The sequence below is a fragment of the Hyperoodon ampullatus genome (genome assembly GCF_949752795.1).
Source record: "Hyperoodon ampullatus genome assembly, chromosome: 10".
Taxonomy (NCBI): domain Eukaryota; kingdom Metazoa; phylum Chordata; class Mammalia; order Artiodactyla; family Ziphiidae; genus Hyperoodon; species Hyperoodon ampullatus.
This window is the reverse complement of record NC_136923.1, coordinates 36,754,800-36,776,191: the sequence shown is the minus strand read 5'-3', so window position 1 is coordinate 36,776,191 and position 21,392 is coordinate 36,754,800. Positions and strand designations below refer to the sequence as shown.

The 21,392-nt window shown below is 52.0% G+C and overlaps 1 protein-coding gene across 1 annotated transcript in view; it reads right to left on the bottom strand.

Annotated features, from left to right (window-relative positions):
- Positions 1–1,246: 1,246 nt before the first annotated feature.
- The window catches only part of LOC307058695 (store-operated calcium entry regulator STIMATE), a gene marked incomplete at its 5' end in the record, with an annotated part of 52,330 nt that continues 32,184 nt past the window's right edge, over positions 1,247–21,392 (bottom strand). The window contains 7 exons of the mRNA XM_079712294.1: positions 1,247–2,007; positions 3,836–3,985; positions 4,727–4,804; positions 5,843–5,955; positions 11,280–11,401; positions 14,821–14,916; positions 16,962–17,010. Coding sequence (XP_079568420.1) covers positions 1,891–2,007; positions 3,836–3,985; positions 4,727–4,804; positions 5,843–5,955; positions 11,280–11,401; positions 14,821–14,916; positions 16,962–17,010 — 725 coding nt within the window. The 3' untranslated portion in view covers positions 1,247–1,890. The remainder of the gene's footprint in view (positions 2,008–3,835; positions 3,986–4,726; positions 4,805–5,842; positions 5,956–11,279; positions 11,402–14,820; positions 14,917–16,961; positions 17,011–21,392) is intronic.

The window sequence follows — 21,392 nt, the reverse complement described above, 5'->3', positions numbered from 1 at the left end:
ACACAGCTGAGAGTAGGAGGGGGGAGGAGCATAAAATGAGAGCAAAGCTAAGGGAGAGTGGAGATGGGCTCCAATCTCACCCTGCTCTCCTCTCCAGCTGCAGGTGCCCACTGTAATAGAGTCGCCGCCCTCTGCAATTCAGGTCCCAGCTCCTCTGACCCTCTGGATTCCTACAGGACGACAGGCTGAGAAGGCCTCCAGAAGGCCTGTCCCTCCATGACCCACACAGGTGAGACCATGGGAGGCAGAGGACAGGCCCAGGATGCCTGGTTTAACAGCGTGGCTCACATGCCACAATTCAGACCCAATCTGTTTGAGTGACACGTTTTTATGTAGGTTTTTAGGTAGGAACCTAAAAAGAAGGTTCTGGGTGGTGTGGCCTCCCTGCACTGATCTCACTTCCAACTCGCACCTTAGCCATGCGGTTCTCTATTCCTAAACTTCCATGACTGCCTCTGGGCTGGGACAAAACACTGGGCTGCTGCTCCCACAGCAGGGCAAGTGCCTGGGTCAGCCCATTCCACTGCTGGGCAGCAGACTCCCAAGGCCACGGGGCCTATGCCCATGCTGGGGAGTGGAGGCCACAAGCTTTGAAGCACCTTGTCCTGCCTGTGGACGCAGAGAGCAAGCTCGCTCACCTCCACCCGCTGCTCTGGAGGATGCGAAAAACGGGATCACTTGGTCAGAGAGGCGTTCTCTAGAAGACGAGTCGACAACACTAAGCTGACAGGCAAGGCGTAGCCTGAGAGGAAGTTCCCAGAGCTGGGTCCAGAGCCTGGTTCTGAAGGCTGCACCATGGGAGGCGGGGAGGCCAAGACTGTGTTTTAAACTTCAGATCTGGAGGCTCTGAAGAGAAGCAGGGAACAAACAGGAGTGGCCTCGGAGTCTCAATTTCTCTGGACACAAAATCCTCTTAACGCTCCTTTTTCCAGCATGTTTCAGTAAGACCTCTAACCTGCCGGCAGAAGTGCCAAGGAACTGGTGGGCCCTGGGCAGAGCCCTTCCTATTCCACCCTCACAGGGCCCTGGATCCACATTTGGACCGGCCACCTCCTGCTCAGGCTTGACCTTTGCAGAACCACCGGGTTTGTTGATTTCAGATGAGGGCCCACCTCCCTTCCTACCGGAATCATTACCTCATCTGATCGTAGATTACCTAACAATATTCCAAATAAAAAATTCCCGACTTTTTCCGCCCACCAGTTCACAACCCATGAAAGGCAAACAAACCCATTTCTTTGGGGATTAAAAAGAGTTTTTAAATACAATAGTATGAAAATATAACTTAAAAATATAAAAGTTAACAGTATACGGAAGACTTAAAAATCTATGTTTTGCCCATGAGTCCCATAGGAAATAAACATATACTCAAAAAACATTAACACTGTGACAGCTCATAAAACCAGCTATAGAAATCAATAGTTACAAAAGCCATTTCGAGTAAGAAAGCGTTGCGGTTCCAACCTGGTCAATGTGTAACTTTTAGCCCCCAAACGTGTTACGTCTTCACATTCCCCCGAGCCTTGGCGAAAGGCTCCACCCACGGTCTGTGTGCACGTGAGTTCTCATCCTCGAGGCCACCCGGCCAGACGCAGGACAGGGCTTCTGGGTCCCTCACAACACCGCTTGGGACGACAACACACAAACAAAACGCCTCGCTTGCATATTTGGTCAGTGTTTGTAGTGCAACTGAGTGGGGACCTCCAGCTACCACACCGGGCCAGCGGCCTCCCTCCCTCGGGTCACAGTAGTCTAGGAGTGGGCAGAGACCGTGGGAGGAGTGGAGGTAGAAGAGGGGCAGAGAGAGGAGGGGAGGGAAGACGCAGCGGAGCGACCCTCGGCCAACCGGTGGCTGGCCGGGCCCCGACCCGACCCCAGCTCGAGGATGCGTCATACAGGCAGCCCGAAGCGGTGCTTCTTTTTCTTCGCGGGCTTCAGGGGGGTCAGTCTCCGGAGGTCCTCCTCCACATCGGACTCCTCCATCTCGTCATCGGCCGAGATCAGGATCTGAGTGGTGGAGAGGCGTGGCCCTGAGTCACTGCCTGCAGTGCCCTCTTCACCTACCCACCCTGGACCCCAGCACAGAATGCCAGCCTGTCTAGGAGGCCTCAAGTGTCGGGTTTCTTTAGGAGAGGGTGATGGGGAGGCCCTCTTTACAGAGTGAGACAAGCTGGCCCACCCCAGACTTTTTTTTTTTTACACCACGTGTATCCACGGGCTCCTGATACCAGTGCTGAGTCGATACGCCTCCCCTCTGCTCCCGCTTCTCCATCCAACCTCCGGCTGCGACCGAACCCCCGTCAGAGCAAACTTAGCCTACGGTCATCCTGGCAAAAAAGCCCAGTCTTCACACATGGAGTCCTAGGTCCTTGAAATTGGTTCAAATACAGCAAAAGCAGACTGAAAAGCCCCGTTCTGAATGGAAAACACCTGTGGGGCACAACATAAAGCAGGGAGATTTCAGAGTGTCTGCTCTGAGCCAACCTGGTAAACTTCTGAAGACAAACAGAAGACCTCCGCTCTTCTGAGCCCCCAGAACGATGCAGCCACGCAGCTAGGGCATCCAGGGCAGACACTCATTCACTGCCCACCTGCCTGTCTCCACAGACCTCAGAGCACCAGGGAAGGACTGGCACAGTCCAGGTCAGGACGGAGAGGCCCGAAGTGCACCTGTTCAAGGGGAGCTCATTCTCCTCCTGGGCAGGGCGGTCTCACCACCCCTCCCTGCAGGGCTTCCTGCCTCCAGTCTTGGTCCCCTGATTGAACACTCTGGCTCCCTACCTGCCGCACGAGCACATTCCCATTCCTCACCCTGGATCACAAAGCACCTTGCCCAGCTAGCTCAAACCTTTGCCTGTACCTACTTCTTGTCATTCTGTCCTGCCCTCCGGAATATATGCTACTCTGGCCACAGTGAATTTCACATTAGTACCCAAATGCCAAACCACATGACCACAACTGCTCAGGAGCAGCTGCTTCTGCCTGAAACACTGTGTGTCGTTCACCTAATGTTCACTGCGCTCTTACAACCCGACAGGCCTCGTGCCAGGTTCTAGGGACACCTAGAGAAGAGACGGGCTTCCCCTCTGTCCTCCATCTAGTCAGCTTTCAAAGCTCCCTCCAGGACGCCCCCAAGAGCTAAACCAACTGTTCCAAGTCCTCACAGGGCTTTGTCAACGCCTCAATCTCAGAACTTATTGCAGAGTGCTACGATGGCCTGTGCAGGCTGTCACCTTCCTTGTCCACAAGTCTGAAGGCCTCAGCCATTTCTGTAGCCCCCATCCCACAGCGCAGTGCAGGTGCAAAGTGAGTACTGTGGGCTGCCTAGGACACACAACCTTGCCTCCAGGCTCCTATTTATGACCACCAATCTCCCTGAAGTCCAAACATGTGAACTCAGGAAACTTGAAAATACGGGGAGGTAAGGTTCTCCCTGGGAGGTCTGGCTATTCCTACAGAAGCTTCTTGGTGGCTTAGCCAACACTTCCCTTGTTCTTTGACGACAGGCAGGGATTCAAACGCCTTGATGCTTAAAGGTCGATGACCAGGCCCACACGTCCTTGACAGCTTCCCTGGAACAAGGCAGCTCCTCCCTTTCCTGTCTTTCTCCACTGACAAGAGGGGCTACTGGAGGCGAGCCACCCACAACAGATGCTCCAGCTCCCGGCCCTAGGAAGGCCCACAGGACAGCAGGAACGGGTCCAGGCTGGATGGGAGCTGTCAGCCTCCTCTCCCTCCCGCTAGCTGGTGCTGTGACTCAGCACTCAAGAGAAGGACAGATGCAAACACGAGACCAGACCCCTCCTGGGTCAGCGGCATGAGGGCTCGGCCCTACCTCAGACTCTGACTCCTCATGGGACGCGGCCCTTCGGTAGCGGACCTTGCTGCCGTTCCTCGAGTCCTGGTTGGCTCCCCTTTCTTCTAGTTTAGCTTTCGTCCTTCCCTTTCTCATGAGGAAATTGTCCACTACCCAAAACATCAGAGCCTGGGGGAAGGAAAGTGCAGGTTACTCTGGGATAAGCCATTTGTGAAACCAAGCTGAGCAGCTCCACACCCATCCTTCTCACCCCTGCTCCAGATCACAGCATCGAGAACCAGGGAAAGGAAAACATCATCCAGGCCCCCTGCTCTCTTTCTCAGCAGTCTACGAAGAGATTCCTAATCTCTATGTCCCTTCTTCTGTTTCACCCCAAGGGGTTCTGTGGTGGTGACTGATGGGGACAGCCTGCCCCAGGTGCTGCAGCAGTTGGCAGAGTGGGGCCTGAACCAAGGTCTCCGGACTCCTAGTGGGGGCTCCTCCCCTGGGCCGAGCAGTTGGCCAGCACACCTGCCACATCTGTCATCCCCAGGTTCCTTTACCGTTTTCTTATTTCTTAATTTCTAGCCAGAGTGCTCATGAGTTCCTCTTGGAGCCCTGCGGTCAGGAATAAATGACGGGGATGAATTCCTGACAATCTTAATCTAGAAGCTGCTGTTACACACGGGGCAGGGAGGGCAAGACAAAGATCCCAGAACCCTTCATTTTGCACAGAGGCCCCAGAGCAGGGATGTGCATGTTGAGGAAGCAATCCTGCTATTTCCAGGTCCGGGGTGGGGATGGGAGGTGGCAAATGGTTGCATGGAGGGACCCGAGGGCTATAAGGTGTTTTCTCCATCAGACTCAGAATTCTGACAGACACGGGAAGGCAGGGGGCAAACAGGGTAAAAAATGCAACAAGGCACTGACATTGACAAAGAAGGGGACGATCAGCATGACGATGGCCAGCTTCAGGTCTGGGTTTTCAATGGGATTCAACAGGGCCACCTGTAAAGAGAAGTAGACTCAGTGAGGGTGGAGGAGACCCCAGAGAAAGTTCGGGGTGGGGGTGGGGGAGTGGGGGGGTGATACGGCACTGGAAATCACCCACGAGGCCTTGCGAGGGGGCTTACCTTAGACACTCCCCCCAGAGCCCTGATGAGAACAGCACCTCACATCCAGGGCCACACAGTCCCCAGACCTGACTGCTAACAAGGGACTGACGCCCTTGGAGACCACTGGGAGCAGTTAGTGCTTGAGAGGCGAAACGACGCAGGGACGGGGGACAGGGGTGGGGCGGGAAGCACTTTACGAAGCAGGCACGGGGTGAGGCTGGAGAGTGTGAGGAGAGGAGGAGGTTGGTGGGCGCTCATCACAGCTACTAGCAATGAGGCGCCGACCACTTTCTAACAGAAACCCTGCACCCCAACCGCCTCCTCAAGGGCAACAGCTCCCAAAAGCCTTGGTTTATTTTCTTAAAAAAATAAATCTCAGCCACAAATAAAACCAAAGCAGGCCAAGATCTGAGTTACTTGTCCCCAAAGTCTCTTTGGCTGGTTTCCTGTGGGCAGTGGAAGCTTAACTGCACAGCCCTGGGGCCAGAGGGCAGGGTTAGGAACCATGGGAACCTGTGACCAGCCACACTGCCTGTGGCACCAAAAGGCTCGGTTAAACCACTGGCCAAGAGAGGTGCATGAGGAAGCACCTGCAAATGTAGAGAACACCCGCTGACAACACTTACAATTAACCGACCACCGTAAGCAAGCCCAGGGTGGGGACTGTATTTTCATGGGCTTTATATGTTCCAAGGCTTAACCTAGAGCAGACGTGTATGGCCGAAGTGGAAGGATGCTACGTAAAAAACTGACAAGTTACTGCTCTTGATAGGTAGCCAGGAGCTGCCCCATCAAAACCAATCCAGGTGCATTCATGGAGTTAAAAAAAAACAACAACAAGCAATTTGGTTTCCCAATAGGGCTGGGGTGGGGGAGTACTGTCTTGCTTAGCGTCTCGAGGAGCTGGTAAAGAACGGAACAAGAGGCAAACCTTCTTCCACTGAAGTATGAGGAGGACAATGAAGACGACAGATTTTTCAAAAATCATGATCACGATGTAAAGGGCACACTGTCCAACCCAGGCTCCGCACTGCAGAGGGTCTCCTGCAGGGAGAGCGGGCTTGGTCACGCGGGGCGCAGACACCAATGCCCCGCCCCCCCACTGCCCACAGCTCCTGTGAGCCCTCACACCCCACCCCACCCCAGAGCTCCTGAATGAGCCCTCCAGAGCGCCAAGAATCAGTTCGGCCGAACAAACAAATGTAGGTGTTTTAAACAAAATCAGAGAATTCCTAATTTGGAGATACCAAAGTGGCCTTTCTTTCAAGACAGCCCAAGATATAATTACAAAGCACTAAAGTTAGTAAGTGCCCATTGCTGGAGCTCAGAAAAGCTGGCTCTTTTTGTCCACTGGCAGCAGAGGCTGTGTTAAGCAAGACTGCTATTATTATCCGTTGTTGATTTTTCCAGTGGCTGTAGTGCTACCCATCTTTCCCCCGTCCATGAGCGGGCTGAGGGTTTGAATCATGAAGGCAGCAAATGACCTCTCTGTTTGTCTCCTACCCCCGGCCCACTCTCCCGGCCATTCCTGCTGCCCTCAGCCCTGAGAGCAGAAACCTGACTCTGGGGAAATTCAGATTCTGTCTAGGGGGGCACCCCAAAACACCTTCGGCTGGGGACATGGAAGAAAAGAGAGGAACCTCCAAGGTGAGGAGGGGCTGTGACAAAGGTCCGTCTGTGATCCCATTGGTCACTGTGCTTGAGAAACAGCACAGGAATCACAGGAACACAACAGTCTGCACTGGGGGACACTCAGTGCCTCCAGAAAGTTTCAGAAGGGACTTGATGAAGGGTGGAGGACCCCTCCAGGGAACATCCTACATCCTCAGTGACAGGCAGAACCCATGGGATGGGTGAGTCCCTGGGGAGCCACAAACGCCTCCAGAGCGGGAGACCCAGGGGAGAGTGGGGGGTGGGGGGACGCCACCAGGGGCCACTCTGGAAGCCCTGCCGGAGCTGTGTGACCACGTTGGCCCGGAGGGGGCTAGAGAGTAACACTGCAGGGGAGACAAAGGCCCCAATCCAGGCTGTGAGGAGAATCTGGCCTCCAGAGGAACATCCGGCTTCTCATTTGATTCTGCAGTTTCTGCAGCAATCCCTGTCCAGCATGGGTGCCGGAGGCCCGCAGCCTTGCCAGCTGTATGTGATGGAAACCCAGTGGACACCTTCCGGCAGCTGTAATGGACACAACCCCAGGCCATTCCCTTTTCTGGAAAACCTCTGGAGAAGTGCACAGAAAACATGCAGAAAGACGTCACTGCCTCTTCTGCGGTGTCCTATTTACTTTCACATTTGAGCCAAAAAGCCACTTCAGAAGTGCAATCTCTCCTAACCAGATTTTTTTTTTTTCTTCTTTTCTCCGCGGTACGCGGGCCTCCCACCGCTGCAGCCTCTCCCATTGCGGAGCACAGGCTCCGGACGCGCAGGCTCAGCGGCCATGGCTCACGGGCCCAGCCGCTCCGCGGCACGCGGGATCCTCCCGGACCGGGGCACGAACCCGCGTCCCCTGCATCGGCAGGCGGACTCCCAACCACTGCGCCACCAGGGAAGCCCTCCTAACCAGATTTTTAATGGAATTTTGTAATCCTTCCGGTAAACTACCTGACGTTATTGAGGAAAGTCCTCAAAAACAGCAGCTGAAAATACTTGTTAAAAACTGTTTAAGTGAAACGGGGGAGAGTCAGACAGAAGCACTTGGTAGGATTGGGACTGAATCCCAATCTAGTCTGAATTGGGACTAGTGTGTTTAAAAGTCAACACAACGAGTTAACATTTAATATCAAAAGAAAATATACTTGCTCAGAGCATGCTCACTCCATTTGCTCCAAGTTTTAAGTGGCCGACAGAAAAAGAAGATGCTTTTCCTTCTCAGGGGGCCTCACACTGCCTCCTGAATTCCACTGCTCTGAGTTTCAGAGCCACAACTTAGAGGCAGCTGCCTCTGTTTTTCATGTAGATGCTTGAGTAAGAAAGTCTAAAAACATGGTGAGGACTTCCCTGGTGGCACAGTGGTTAAGAATCTGCCTGCCAATGCAGGGGACACGGATTCGAGCCCTGGTCCAGGAAGATCCCACAGGCCATGGAGCAACTAAGCCCGTGCACCACAACTACTGAGCCTGTGCTCTAGAGCCCGCAAGCCACAACTACTGAGCCTGTGCGCCACAACTACTGAAGCCCACGTGCCTAGAACCCATGCTCCGCAACAAGAGAAGCCTCCACAACAAGAAGCCCGTGCACCACAACGAAGAGTAGCCCCCACTCGCCACAACTAGAGAAAGCCCGTGCACAGCAACGAAGACCCAACACAGTCAAAAATAAATAAATAAATAAACAAACAGATAAATAAATACATGGTGGAAAAAAAAAGTAAAAAGTCACATGTGACCCCACTCTCACACACCGTTTCCTCCAAGCATCCAGCCCTCGTAGCCACAGCTGGAGTGAGTGCACATGCGCTGGTTTTTCTGATTTGTTTCATTTGAGAGTCTGTCCACAGCCTCGTCTTTTAAGGACAGACAAGCCAGGCATTCTCGTGTGCTCTGCTTTTTACCACACTGGACACACTGAGGTGCGTGGGCGTTTTGTTTTTGTTGGATTCTTTCCTCAGGATAAATCACAGGGATGGATGGGACCAAAAGGACGGAACACGTCTGTATCTAGAGAGGCCTCTGGAGGGAGCACAAGGACAGGGGCGGGCAGCAAAGCCCACACACCACTGGTGCCCAAAGGACAGAGACCTCGTTTTCAGGGCTTCTGCCTAAGGAAGAGCAGCCTGGTCTTCAGACTGCAGACACCACGTCCTCCCTGGACCCTGTCTCGCCCCTCAGGGCTGTGTGGTCTATTCCCCACGGACCATGTTCTTGTTAGCAAGTTCACCTTCTCTTCTAGGGACCATGGAAACACCTAGAAAACAAGCCCCTTTTCTTCTCTCACCTGAGAAGAGAGCTCTGTGGCCTACCTGGAACTACTGCCTCAAGTGGATGGGCCGGTTAACAGGTGCAATAGGTAGAATAGTGTCCACAACCTAATCCCCAGAACCCGTGACTATGGAGCTACCGTGGCAGAGACTCAAGGCTGCAAGTGGATTAAGGCTGCTGATCAGCTGACTAAGAGAAAGCATCCTGGCCTATCCAGGTGGGCCCAATGTAATCACAAGGGCACTTTAGAGTGGAAGGAGGTGGGGGAAGGTCACAGTGATATGATATGAGAGGAACTCAACCTGCATCTGCTAGCCCTGAAAATGGAGGAAGGGGTCATGAGCCAAGGAATGTAGGTAGCCTCCAGAATGTGGAAAAGACAAGAAAACCGATTCTCCCCTTAGAGACTCCAGAAGGAACCAGTCCTGCTGACACCCTGGTTTTAGTCCATGAGACCCATGTCGGACTTCTGAACTACAGACAGTAAGATAATAAATTTGTGTTGTTTTAAGCCACTAGTTTTGTGGTAATTTGTTACAGCTGCAAGAAGAAAACAATAGAAATTGACAGAAATAGAAACCAGGTAACTGACATCCACTATCCTTCCTCAGCCTGGGGAGGGAGGACCCAGACGGTCCTCATAAAGGGCAGCTTCACGTGGAAACACCCTGGCTTGAAGACTCTGGTTCCCAAAGGCAGGGGTGGGATGACCCAAGGGCAGGGGCTGAGGCAGGCTAAGTGGGTGGAGGAGGGTGGCATGGAAACAAGAGGTTTAAACAACCACTGCCTTCTTCCTTTCAATCTCTCTTAAGGATGCAAACAAAACACGCTGAGAATAGGTGGTACCATAATGTCCAGCGTATCAGGACCAGACTTGGCCTCCACTCCCACGTCACTGAGCGGCATGACTGGCTATGAGTGGCTCTTTCGTAGCACTGCTCAGCTACAGTTGAGTCGAGAGCCCTGCCTTCCAGAAGGGATCTTAACAGCAAAGAAGAAGCTATGAGCACTGCTCTTGGAGATGGTGGGAGGATTGCATATCTCAGTGTAGTAGCCAAGAGGCCCTCCAAGCTGTGCACTGTCTGGATGAGCTTCCTGTGTCACTCAACCCCTGTGGATGCCTATCCTATAAATGAGGATGATGTTGCTTTGGTCCCTGTGTGCTGTGGTCCATTTCCATCCTCCAAGTTGAGGAGTCAATGACTTGGAGCTTCTCTGCAGCCTTCCCTGGAGACACAGGGGCACACGCTGTGTGTCGGACACTATCTTAAGTCAGTGACTCATCAGGCATCAAGTAACAAGGCTAAGAAAAGCCCTCCCCTGAGCTCATCTCCCGTCAATGGAGACAAACAATTACTTAAGATTTCTAGAAATACCCAAGGCACTCACAGCCAGCTCCACGAACCAGCTCCCCTTTTAAATGTCAGTCCCTTGTGAGTCTTCAGCCATGTAGGAGTGAGCGGCCACAGCCATGAGCTCTTTGGGAGGTGTGACCAGGAAAGGAGAGTGGGATCCAGAATCCCACGGTCGTTCCATCACAGAATCCCTCCTTCTTGTCCCACGTGCCCCTCTCATGGCAAAGACTCCACTGATGTTGTTGCCATGAATGGGAGCTCCTGGCTCCAGACAGCAAGGCCTGTTGTGAAGGTGGGAGACAGCTAAATCCCCAGAGCGGGGCAAGGCCCAAAGAAACCCCTCTCACCAGCAGCCCCGTTGAGGGCACATCCAGCTGCTTCTCTGGGGGTACCAAGTAAAAGGCACTGAATTTGTGCCCGGAGCCAGCATGAAGGCAGCTTCCTGCCCAGGCTGTATCCCATGGGGTATGACAAGATGGAGTGGGTCAAAGCTGGGCCAGCACCCCTAGGTCACCTGTTTTAAGCTGTGTCTCTGTGAGTTGAGGATTCATCTGGTGTCCCTGGTGACCGTACATGCCAGATGCTGGGGTGGGGGCAGCCCACGGTCAGCAAGGTGACTTGGCCCCGGGGTGGGGGGATGGACACTCCAGTCTTGACCTGGTGAGCCCCAGTAGTAGAATGGCCCAGTGACAGGACAAGCACAGACATGCAGTTGGGAGTTTGGCAACTCCCAAACTGAGAGCCGCCTCCCATCTCTCTAGCGAGGTGGGCAGGTGGTATGAGCCTGGTGGGAAGTGTGGCAAAGTGAGGTGGCCTTACAGCCCTGCAGGTGAGGGCTGTGCCCCTCCCTGCCTCTAGGGTGTCTCCTGTCTCCTAGGAGCCTAAGCAGCGAAGCAGGCACCCACCTGCCTCGGGCATGTGGCAGGAGGTTGGAGCTCAGGCTCCAGAACAAGCCTCTCCACCACACAGAGGACATAGCCACCAGCTCTTGAACCTTCTCCGAACCCACTGGCCTGGAGGGCTGTACGGGGCAAGGAGCAGAGCCCCCTCCAGGAAGCCCCCTCCACAGCCCTGTCTAGCGTCCGTGGTACGTTACCATATTCGCCAAAACGCAGGGACTCCCACTGCTGCCACTCCACCAAGACGCTGACGGCGCGCACGCCCATGTAGATGAGCAGCATGCCCACGGTGGCGTCCAAGAGGAAGTTGATGAGGTACCTGTGAGGAGAGGGCACAGTGGCACCATCAGGAAACACCACCCAGGGAGCTGGGCCCACGTGCTTCCAGGGCCAAGGTCAAGGCTGGGGACCCAGCACTGTTTGGTCCTGTTCTGGGAGGTGGGAGCCTCCAGTGTGCCTGTGCAAGAGGCTGCAGGGCTCACCTCCGGGAGCCCAGGAAGGCCTCATGCCCCGGGACAGTGCACTGCTCAAAGTGGGTGGAGGAGCGACCAAGAAAGTCGAAAGCCCTCAAGTGTTCCTGCCAAATGAAGACTGGGACAGAGTGCCTGGAAGCAGCCAAGGAAGCCGGAAGCAAAACAGAACTTAATCGATAAAAATAATTTGTGCCCTAACTGTTCACTCCCTGGAGGCCCAGCCCTCCCAAGGCCCCGAGACAGTGCTGCTGCAGCAGAGCAGTTCAGGAAATGGCCCCCGGGGTTTCCTAGACCAAAGAGGGCAGGGCCACGTGGCCCCTGCTCACCCCTGTGCTTCAGAGCCTGCCATGGAAGCAAGCACGAGTAAGTATTTCTAAAGAGAGAGCTTAACCCCCCATGGAAAAGGCAAGATGATGGAGGAAGGAGAGGAGGGTCAGAGGAGCATGCCCACCCTGACCTCTCGTTCTTGTGGGGTCTGTTTTCATCTATCCGACACACACTTCTTCCCTCACCAAGGAAAGGCCCCTGGCTCACTGGCTTTCCCTCGAGGGCCCTGAACACAGGCTGCAGCTCTCCAGACAAAGCAGGAGACAAGCAGTCACGGGGTCAGGTGCTAGCCTTCTAGATGCCACAAGGCTAGGAAACCCCCCTAGGGAAGCTCTGGATACCACAGAACAACTGCGGCACTGCTGAGTTGCTCAGGCTTGAGATGTTTTATGCAGGCCCGTGGCCCCAACCCCAAGACCCAGCCTCAGCGGCCTCAGTGACATGCACAGCACTCTGAAACCTGAGGGAGCATGTGCTGAAGGGGGAAGGGGGCGGCTGCGTGTGCCCTGGAGTGGTGAGAAAACCAGAGGGAGGGGACGGCCTTTTCTTCCTGCCTGCCCTTCCTCTTTAAAATCACAAGGGGTCACTCTCAGACCACAGACCAGAGAAGGCATAGCGACTGCTTCCCAGGCAGTTTCTCCAAGTTCACAGCTGAGCTCTGGCCCTAGGCTAAAGCTGCTCTCAGATGCTTAAACTGCATTGGTTTCAAGTGGTTCTGACATCTGGGACCCATCCTGAAAATATCAAGAGAACCTGATACACATGCATGCATTAGTTCATTCATCCCTCACCAAACATTGATTCGAGTTTACTGCGTCCCAGGCCTTAGGAATAAAGACAGAAAGCTCTAGACTCTATATTCAACACAGGTGAGACCGGCAGCCAACAGGGTATCCTGTGGGTCCCGGAGCCAGACTGGCTGGGTTCAAATCCCCGCTCCATCACTCTTGAGCTGTGTGAACTCAATTAAGTTATATAAATCTCTCTGTGCCTCAGTTCTCTAACTGTAAATGAGGATAACCCAAGTATCTATATTGCAGGGCTGTTACGAGGATCAAACGAGTCAACATACGTGAACAGTGCTTGCCACGTATTAAGTGCTACACAAATGTGCTGTTAGAATCATAGCCCCTCGGATGTCACAAAAGCCAAACTCCCACCCAGAGCAGTATCCCCAGCACGGGGCAACCCTGCAGCCACAGGAAGTTGTTCACCCTCCTCTGTTTGTACATTTCTCCTCTCCCTGAACTGACTGGCTTCCCTTCTAGGTCTGTAGAGTACCAAGATGCTCCAGGTCCAGCCCAACCCTTCCCCCATTTGAAAAAAGTCATAGGGCTATTCACGGATGATGGGGCTGGAATGGAACCTGCTGCAGCACTTGCTCTTCCACAGGCCAGGACCTCTCCACTCTGTGGGGCAAGGCCTGCTCTGCCTGCCTAGTCTCCCCTCAACAGCTCTTCAACCGACTGCTGGAGCTCACGTGTCTTTCCTATGTTTTAATGACAATATCCTTTGATTGAGCTATTAACATCTTCATTGGCAAGTGTCTCTATGACTTCCAACGTTGCATGTACTCATCATCTCATGAAATCTTCATGGTGATCCTGGGGATCTGGATGAGGAAACAGAGGCTCAGGGAAGTTGAGCTGCCTTCCTGCTGATTGGCCTCCCATTCAAGGGCTCTTTTCACCACACCTAACTCCATTTTGGGCCTTTTCTCCTCTGGCTAAGCACTCGACATCTGTCAGCAGTCCCTTCTCCATCCCAGCTGTGATTCAGTTTGTCAAAGTCCACCAGTGACCAAGGCGGCACCAGGAGACAGGGTTCCTCACCCCAGTGCCTCCAGGGTGAGCAGCTGGCTCTCAGCATATCCCGGCCAACCAAGAAACTCCACCAGAGGATGACACAAGCTTGCTGCTGGGCTCAAGGGTTAGAAGGACAAGGCCCTTTCCTAACCAACTCCCCTATGGGAGGATCGCCCTTCCGGTCCCCTGCTGTGGGACTACACCCTAACAGATTACAACCTATCCAGGTCTTAAGGTAAAAAACCCTGGGGAGGGAAGACTTTACAACCTCCTTCTGAATCAGGACCTGAACTAAATCTCAAAACTACACACTGTCACCAAACAAGAGAAGCTTAAAGGAATCTTCCAGTCCAAATGGTCTTAAATATACACTGAACCTCTTGGCAAGGGACTCACCAGCCCTCCACCCCACTCTCCCTCAGAGGCACGGCAGGGCTGGGGGGCATTCCAGGCAGAGGGCAGTGCGAGCAAAGGCAGAGAAGCAGGAGACAGCCGGTGGGGTTGAGGGCCACCAGGAGCAGCCCAGCATGGCTGGAGCACTAAGTCTGAGCGAGGAGGGCAGCAGATGGAGCCAGGACAGGGAAGGGGAGCAGCCTCTTCTACTCCATCTGCTAAGAGTGGCACTGTTCGGGTGCTGCCCGCAAGGAGGACAGGTATCATGGCCCAACTGGGGTTTCAGGCAGACAGCTTTGGGGGCTGTGTGGAAGGCACACTGACTGCACTGACAAGGCAGAACCACCCATGGTCTTCAGGTCAAAGAGGTCAATGATGGTCAACAATGGCTTTGACCCTGAATGGCTGACACCACAGAGAAGCCCCTATGTGTACTGCTCCAGCACAGACACTCCTTCGGGGCATTATGCTGCTTTGCCAGGGGCTGCTTGGAAACTGGGAGACATAAGGGCACTAGAAGGCCAAGGGACAGAACTGAGGTTGATTAGCAGAAAGCCAGAGCACAGGGCAACTGTCACTGGGCAAAACCTTAACACCCAGCACGCACACAACAATCTCTCAGATGAGCACAGAGACGAAGGGGAGTTGCCCCCTCCCCAAGCTAGAGGGAACATGACTGGCAGCAGAAAGCAAGGCATGGAGGGGCAGGTGATGTTTGCACTCAAATATGGGCCACTTACAGTGAACAAGGGTCCTCTTCAGTGAGATCTGCTAGGTATACATTTGCAAAGTGGATGAATAGCATTCCTATGGCTTGTTTGGAAGTGTCTAAAAACCTGTACAAAATAGAATCAGCACTTGTTATCACTCTGACAGGAGGGTAATAACCAATTTGGGGAAAATGATAAGTCTGAAACAGGAAAAAAAGAAAAAAGCCACTGGGGAGACCCCAAACTTCCAGTTACTCGTCACCTCTTCCTGGGGCGTTGGGACTAACTCAGGCTTGGCGTTTCAGCCCCCTTTCAAAACCGTAACACTGCATCCCTGAAAGGCCACTGATTAATAACACAGATTTAAACACACAAAACACGTTTAAAATGTGTTTTCACTTTTTCTTTTTCTTTTTTTTTTGCGGTACGCGGGCCTCTCACTGTTGTGGCCTCTCCTGTTGCAGAGCACAGGCTCCGGACGCGCAGGCTCAGCGGCCATGGCTCACGGGCCCAGCCGCTCCGCGGCATGTGGGATCTTCCTGGACTGGGGCACGAACCCGTGTCCCCTGCATCGGCAGGCGGACTCAACTACTGCGCCACCAGGGAAGCCCTCACTTTTTCATTTTTGTTACTTCAAAACAAAATGCTTGAACACAGCTTTGGATGGGGTCTGAGGTGCCTCTACTTCAAAGAGCTCCCAACTGACTTCACACACAAGCTGAATGATGTGCAAGCTTAACGAGACTTGCACTCATCCAGCACTGCCTCTGGAGCCCTAAACAACCTTCAGCTGCTGCCGCTTAAACAACGGGCTCGTTTGGGGCAGACAAACTTTTCTGTGAAGGGTCTGAGAGTAGATGTTTTAGGCTGCGGGCCATCGTCCTCTGTAGCAACGACGCACTCTGCTGCTGCACTGTAAGAGCAGCCAGTCACTAGCAACCCACTGACACTTTATTTATGGAGACAGACAGCAGTCAGATTGGGCCTGCGGGCTATAGCTTGCCAACCCTTGGACTAGAGGACAGAAGTTTCAGAAAAGAAAAAACAAAGTTGGTAGTCTTTGGGACAGGTGGCAGGAGCACTGTGGAGATAATGTGGGCCCTCAGTTTCTCCTCAGCCATGAACACCTGGGGACCACTCACAGTCTGTGGTCGAGGAACCTTTGGATTGTGGTCACCTCTCTTGGCCTCCCAGGCTGGGCATTCAGAATTGGGCCAGGCCACTGACAGGGGTGATAAAGGGGCACACAGGCATGGGTCCCAGGGCTGGAACAGACCTTAGAGATTATCCAGACCAAACCTGCAACTGAGGCTTGAAAATCATTTCCTAAAATCAGGGCAAAGTAGGAGCTGCCAAAGGGGATTGTGTGTAAAACCCAACTCCACATTCCCCCAGGCCGCCCCACCTAAGCTAGATACCCAGACTTGAGAGAAACCGACTGGTGGAAAATAAAAACGAATTATCAACATTGAGAAATAATGCACTGAAGATCAATCAAGAATATGCTTATAATTTTATAAAGGGGCCTTTATCACAGAGATTTATCGGAAGTTTCCTCTGGAGGGAAAGTAGATATTGTTAGGACAGGTGCAAGAAAGATGGCTTCTTGAGGGCATTATGTTGTCCTGAGGAGCTGGCTGTCTCCTTCTAAGTGATTTATTTTTTTGGAGTTTTGTCTTTGGAAGTTATGTCTGAAGCTTTAACCACCATTTCTATGAAGGAAAAACTGCTGCCACAAGGTCATCCTGGGACTAAGAAAGACTAGTTTTGGGGACAGGGGCATCTACATGGTACATTTGACTTATCTCCAAATTTAGATTATTTTTTTGGTTACGCATAGAGAATCCAAAGATTTAATATAGTCCAACAACAGGCAGACATAACTAACAAAGCCTGCAGCACGGACTGATACATCTGTATCATCTTCCACCTCCTAAAACTAGACAGCAGAGTTATGACAGAATCGCTACCATCTGGCTGTCACTAGCCCTATAGTGGGCTCAACAGTTATCTGGAGAAACAGAAGTGCTTTCATATTACACACAGTTCCTGATGACTAACTGGACTAATGAATTTCAACACTTTATGTTATGTATAATTGCTCACATTCCATGCCACCCCCCCAAAAAGTCAAAAGCATTCTAGGAATGAGTTAATATTTAAATACGCACCATATCCTCCAAGGACGTCTTTCATGCTTTGGTTCTCTGAAGCGTTTGACTGAAAGAAAAGACAGATATTCAGTACCTTTCTACAGTGATAAGGAAGCGAAGTGCATTTAACAAGCTGAGGGTTCTCGGCACACTCAGTGTTTAAAACCACTGAGTCAGGGTACTTGCTCTTTAACATGGGATGATGTGCAAGAAGCCATGAAGGTCTCAGAGGCCCTGTTGCTACCGACCAGTAGACTCTTCTGAACCGGCTACTTAGGAAGAATGGCTCCTCACAGCATGTGGAAAACTGTATTTTCTTCTTTGTGACAAGGGTCTCTCAGACAGGGACTGGAAACCGCAAAGGGGAATGTAGCTACTTCTAAGTTCAGGATCCAACGACAAATCCATCCATCCGCCCACCCACCCAAACGTTCACAGAGTGCCTGCTCCAAGCCAGGAGCTGTGGAGACAAAGGCAGAGGCAGCTGTAGGGGAGGGCAGACACGTACCCAACAAGGGTGGCGAGCGCTCGAGAACAGATAAGTCTGAGGCAGAGTGAAGGCAGGAGCCTGCCTGCCTGCCTGGAGGAAGGGCACCAGTCAGGAAGGTGGCCAAGCCCAGTCCTGGGGACCGGGGACAAGGCTAGCAAATGGACCAGGGAGGGGAGAGAACAGCCGTCTGGACAGAGCACACACCATGAGCTGACAGGTACAGGGACATGACGTGACAGAGTGTGTGTGGCATAATTTGATTTGGCTTTAATATAGCAGGTAACAAGGGAGACAGGTTGAGCAGCGTCCTGAGTGCCAGGCCAAGGAGTCTGGAATGAATCCTGCTGGGAAGGAAAAGCCAGGGAAGAGACCTAAGCAGAGGCAAAGACACAGTGGGAATGGTGGAAAAGCGGCTCTGAATTGTGTAGATGGTGGGTTTCTGGGAGTGGAGAGGACTGAGCAAGGATGCTGGTTGTGTCCCAGCACCAGGCAGTGGCACTCCCAGCACAGGACAGTGGAGGCAGGATGCTCATTCAGCAACAGCCTGACCACGTCGAATGGCAAAGGCTCCCCAGACCGATATCTTCACCTTGGGTGGGTCTGAGACATAACTGTTTACACTGAAGGAAACAAATAAGTTCTAAGTGTTTTGTCCTCCACTGAAGCCCTAGGCAGACTTATTTCCACAACGACTCTATCTACTCAAACAAACAATGCAAGTGCCGCATGTGTGATGTTCTCCCACACAAAAGTACCGAGGAAGAAACAGACACGATGGTAGCAGGCAAGAACAGACTTCTGGCAGAGCCCCAGGCTGCAGTGAGGATGCAGGAAGAGGAAGGCAGGGAGAGAGAAACGGGTGGCCAATCAATAAGCCCTACTTCTCTAAATAAATACAGGCAGCCCCTGGTTTGCAAAGCAAGGACTGTCTATGCACAGAAATGAAATGTCTGGTGTTTAGAGACATTTTGATAGAGAGACCAAAAAGCAGGTGAAATTGTGAGGAGGCCTCTCATCCCGTTGACACAGGACAGATCCAAAACATCAGCAAGGCCGAAGAGTCTTGAGGGAGGAGTTGAGGGAGGAGTTGAGGGAGGCCCAGAGGTTCTGCAAGCATCCTCTGGGCTGAGGGGCTGGGGGCTCAAGAAGGAGATGCGGAGGGAGCTGGGCCAGGGCAAGCCATCTGGAGGGAAAGCCCACAGGCAGGGCCACAGCGCTTCCTGCTCATGTGTTCTTCTCCTCAGGGGAGTCTGTCCCCATCAGCATAAAATAAAGGACATCAAAACATAACCCAAGAAGAATGTCCTCATTCTTAGGAGATACGTGCTAAAGTACCAGAATGGGTACAATTGACTTTCAAGTGGTTTAGGGGGAAAATTATACATTATTTATGATAATTATATATAATAAATATAAATGGTATAACTTGTAATTATAAATAATTACACTATAATTATAAATGATAAATACAAGTAATGATATAATAAATATTTATAATTATATTAATATAAACAAGAGAAGCAAATATGGTGTTATGTGCCAAATTGTATTCCTCCTCCCACCCCCCTAATTCACATGAAGAATTCCTAACCCCCAGGACCGCAGAATGTGATTACTTGCAGACAGGGTCTTAAAAGAGGTAATAAAAGTAAAACAAGGTCCATGGGTGGGCCCTAATCCACTATGGCTGGTGTCCTTATAAGAAAAGGAGATTAAGACACACACATAGACTGAGGGGTGACCATGTGAGGACACAGTGAGAAGACAGCCACCTGCAAGCCAAGGAGAGAGCCCTCAGGAGAAACCAAACCTGCTGACACCTTGACCTGGGACTTGCAGCCTCCAGGACTGTGAGGAAATAAATTTCTGTTGTTTAATACACCCATTCTATACTTTGTTATGGCAGCCTTAGCACACCAATACATGTGGCAACACAGTAATTGATAAACCTAGATGAAGGACATTTGTGTATTCATTAAATTTATTTAGAATTTTTTTTTAGGTCTAACATTTTTTGAAATAAAAAGCTGGGAAGAAAACACACTCTAGAAGAATGAACCAGTCCAAGCATTCAGAGGGCAATCTGGCAATATCTATCAAAACTGTTAATACCCACACCCCTTAACCTGCAGTGCACTGCCAGGTACGTGTTGCACAGGTCTTACTGCAGCACATGCCAAGATGTATATAGGTCTTCACTGTAATACTGTCATAACAAAAACCCAGGAAGAAACCATCAATGTGGGGTCGGGTATATACATCACGGTATGAGGCAACACCATGCAGTTACTAGAAACAAGGTAGATCTGCATGGATTAATATCGAAAGACTTCCAAATTATATTAACAAACTGCAGAATAATATGCCTACCATGATTCTGTTCAGACCCATTTTTAAAGAATATATATTTATGCTGGTATTACGCAGGGGTTTTTTCCCTAGGATATGTAAGTGACTGTTAACAAAGGCTTCCTTTGATGAAAGGAATTATGGGTCAGGTGACCCATAGACATTTTATATCATTCTGAATGGTTTAAACATTCTTCCATGTTCATATTGTTTTTATTAAAAAAAAAAAAGACAAGCCTGTGTCAGAGACTTGTATTAATGCAGCAAAGTGGGACATGGGAGAAGTGCTGTGACTCACAGTTGGGCTCTGGTTCAAGAAAGGGAGAGGAAGGGTGTGTGCAGGCCGTCCGTGTGCGGGAGCGCCCTACACGGGACTCAGAGTGGATTCAGATTCTTCTGAAGAGCAGACGTGTGGCTCCTGCCTTCTCCCTCTCCATGTCCTACCCCCTTTCCCTAGAATATATGAGTCTAAAATCTTTTTTTTTTTTTAAATTAAAGGAAGAAGAAGCATTAAGAAAGCTACTCTAGATCTAATTTGGAAAAGAACAGAAGATCCTGTTCACCCAGCCATGTGTTACTGAGGGGCCTACTGTGCTATGGGGCCAGTTCAGCAGGTGACGAAAGAGACAAAACCCCCCACCTTCCTTACATTCAAGCGGGGAGAGAGGAGTAAACACATAGCATGTCAGGCAGCAACATGGGACAGGAAAGCAGGAAAGGAGCAAAGGGGCCTGGGAAGTGGGTTTGCAGGGACAGATGAGGAGGCCCGGAAGGTGAGCATCAGTCAGTGAGAATCACCCGAGTCTGCAGAATAGCCGTCAGGCAGAGGCCAGGGATAGGTGGGAGTACGGGACATGAAGTCAGGCCTCCCAGGCCTTGTGGCCCAGGGAGCAAAGGCTCCCCTTTGCCTGCAGTGACAAGGGGGCAGCTGCAGGGCAGGACGCTGTGACCTACAGTCGAATAGGCTCACCCCTGCTGCTGTGCTGAGCAGCCTTCAGGGAGACCAGTATGAGAACCCACGGCGAGGCAGTGGTGGCTTAGCCAGCTAGCAGCAGGAGAGGATGACAGGAGGTGGGATCCTGGCTGTATCTTCAACACTAAGCCGACAGGACTTGCTGACAGGGTGGATGGGGGGGTGTGAGAGGAAGAGAACAGTCCAGGACAACTCCAGAGCTGGGAACTTACACTGTTCCACTGCGCTTCTGGTTCTGGTTTGGTGGTGGTGAAAGGTGGGAAACTGGGGGGACACAAGACTTCTCTGCAGGTAAGAGATGAGGAACTGCCTCCGGGTCCCTGATGGACGACGAGCCACGTAACCGTTCCCAAACAGGGCTGTTCCCCACGGGGCTGTGGCAGCTGCTACCTCAGAAGCTCCAGAGAGTGATTCAGGCTCAGCCCTCGGACAACCGATCTTTTCTCAATTCCTGGTGCTTCCACAGGATGGAGAGAACTCAGACGGCGCAAGAGGGCAAAGCAAAGGGCAATCCATCCTTTCTAACGTACCCACCAACGTCCCCTGAGGCCGGAGGGCTAGTGGAGGGGAAGCAGGCACACCTCAAGGGTAGGTCAGGCCCCTGACACTCCGCGACACTGGACCTGGAACCCAAGGT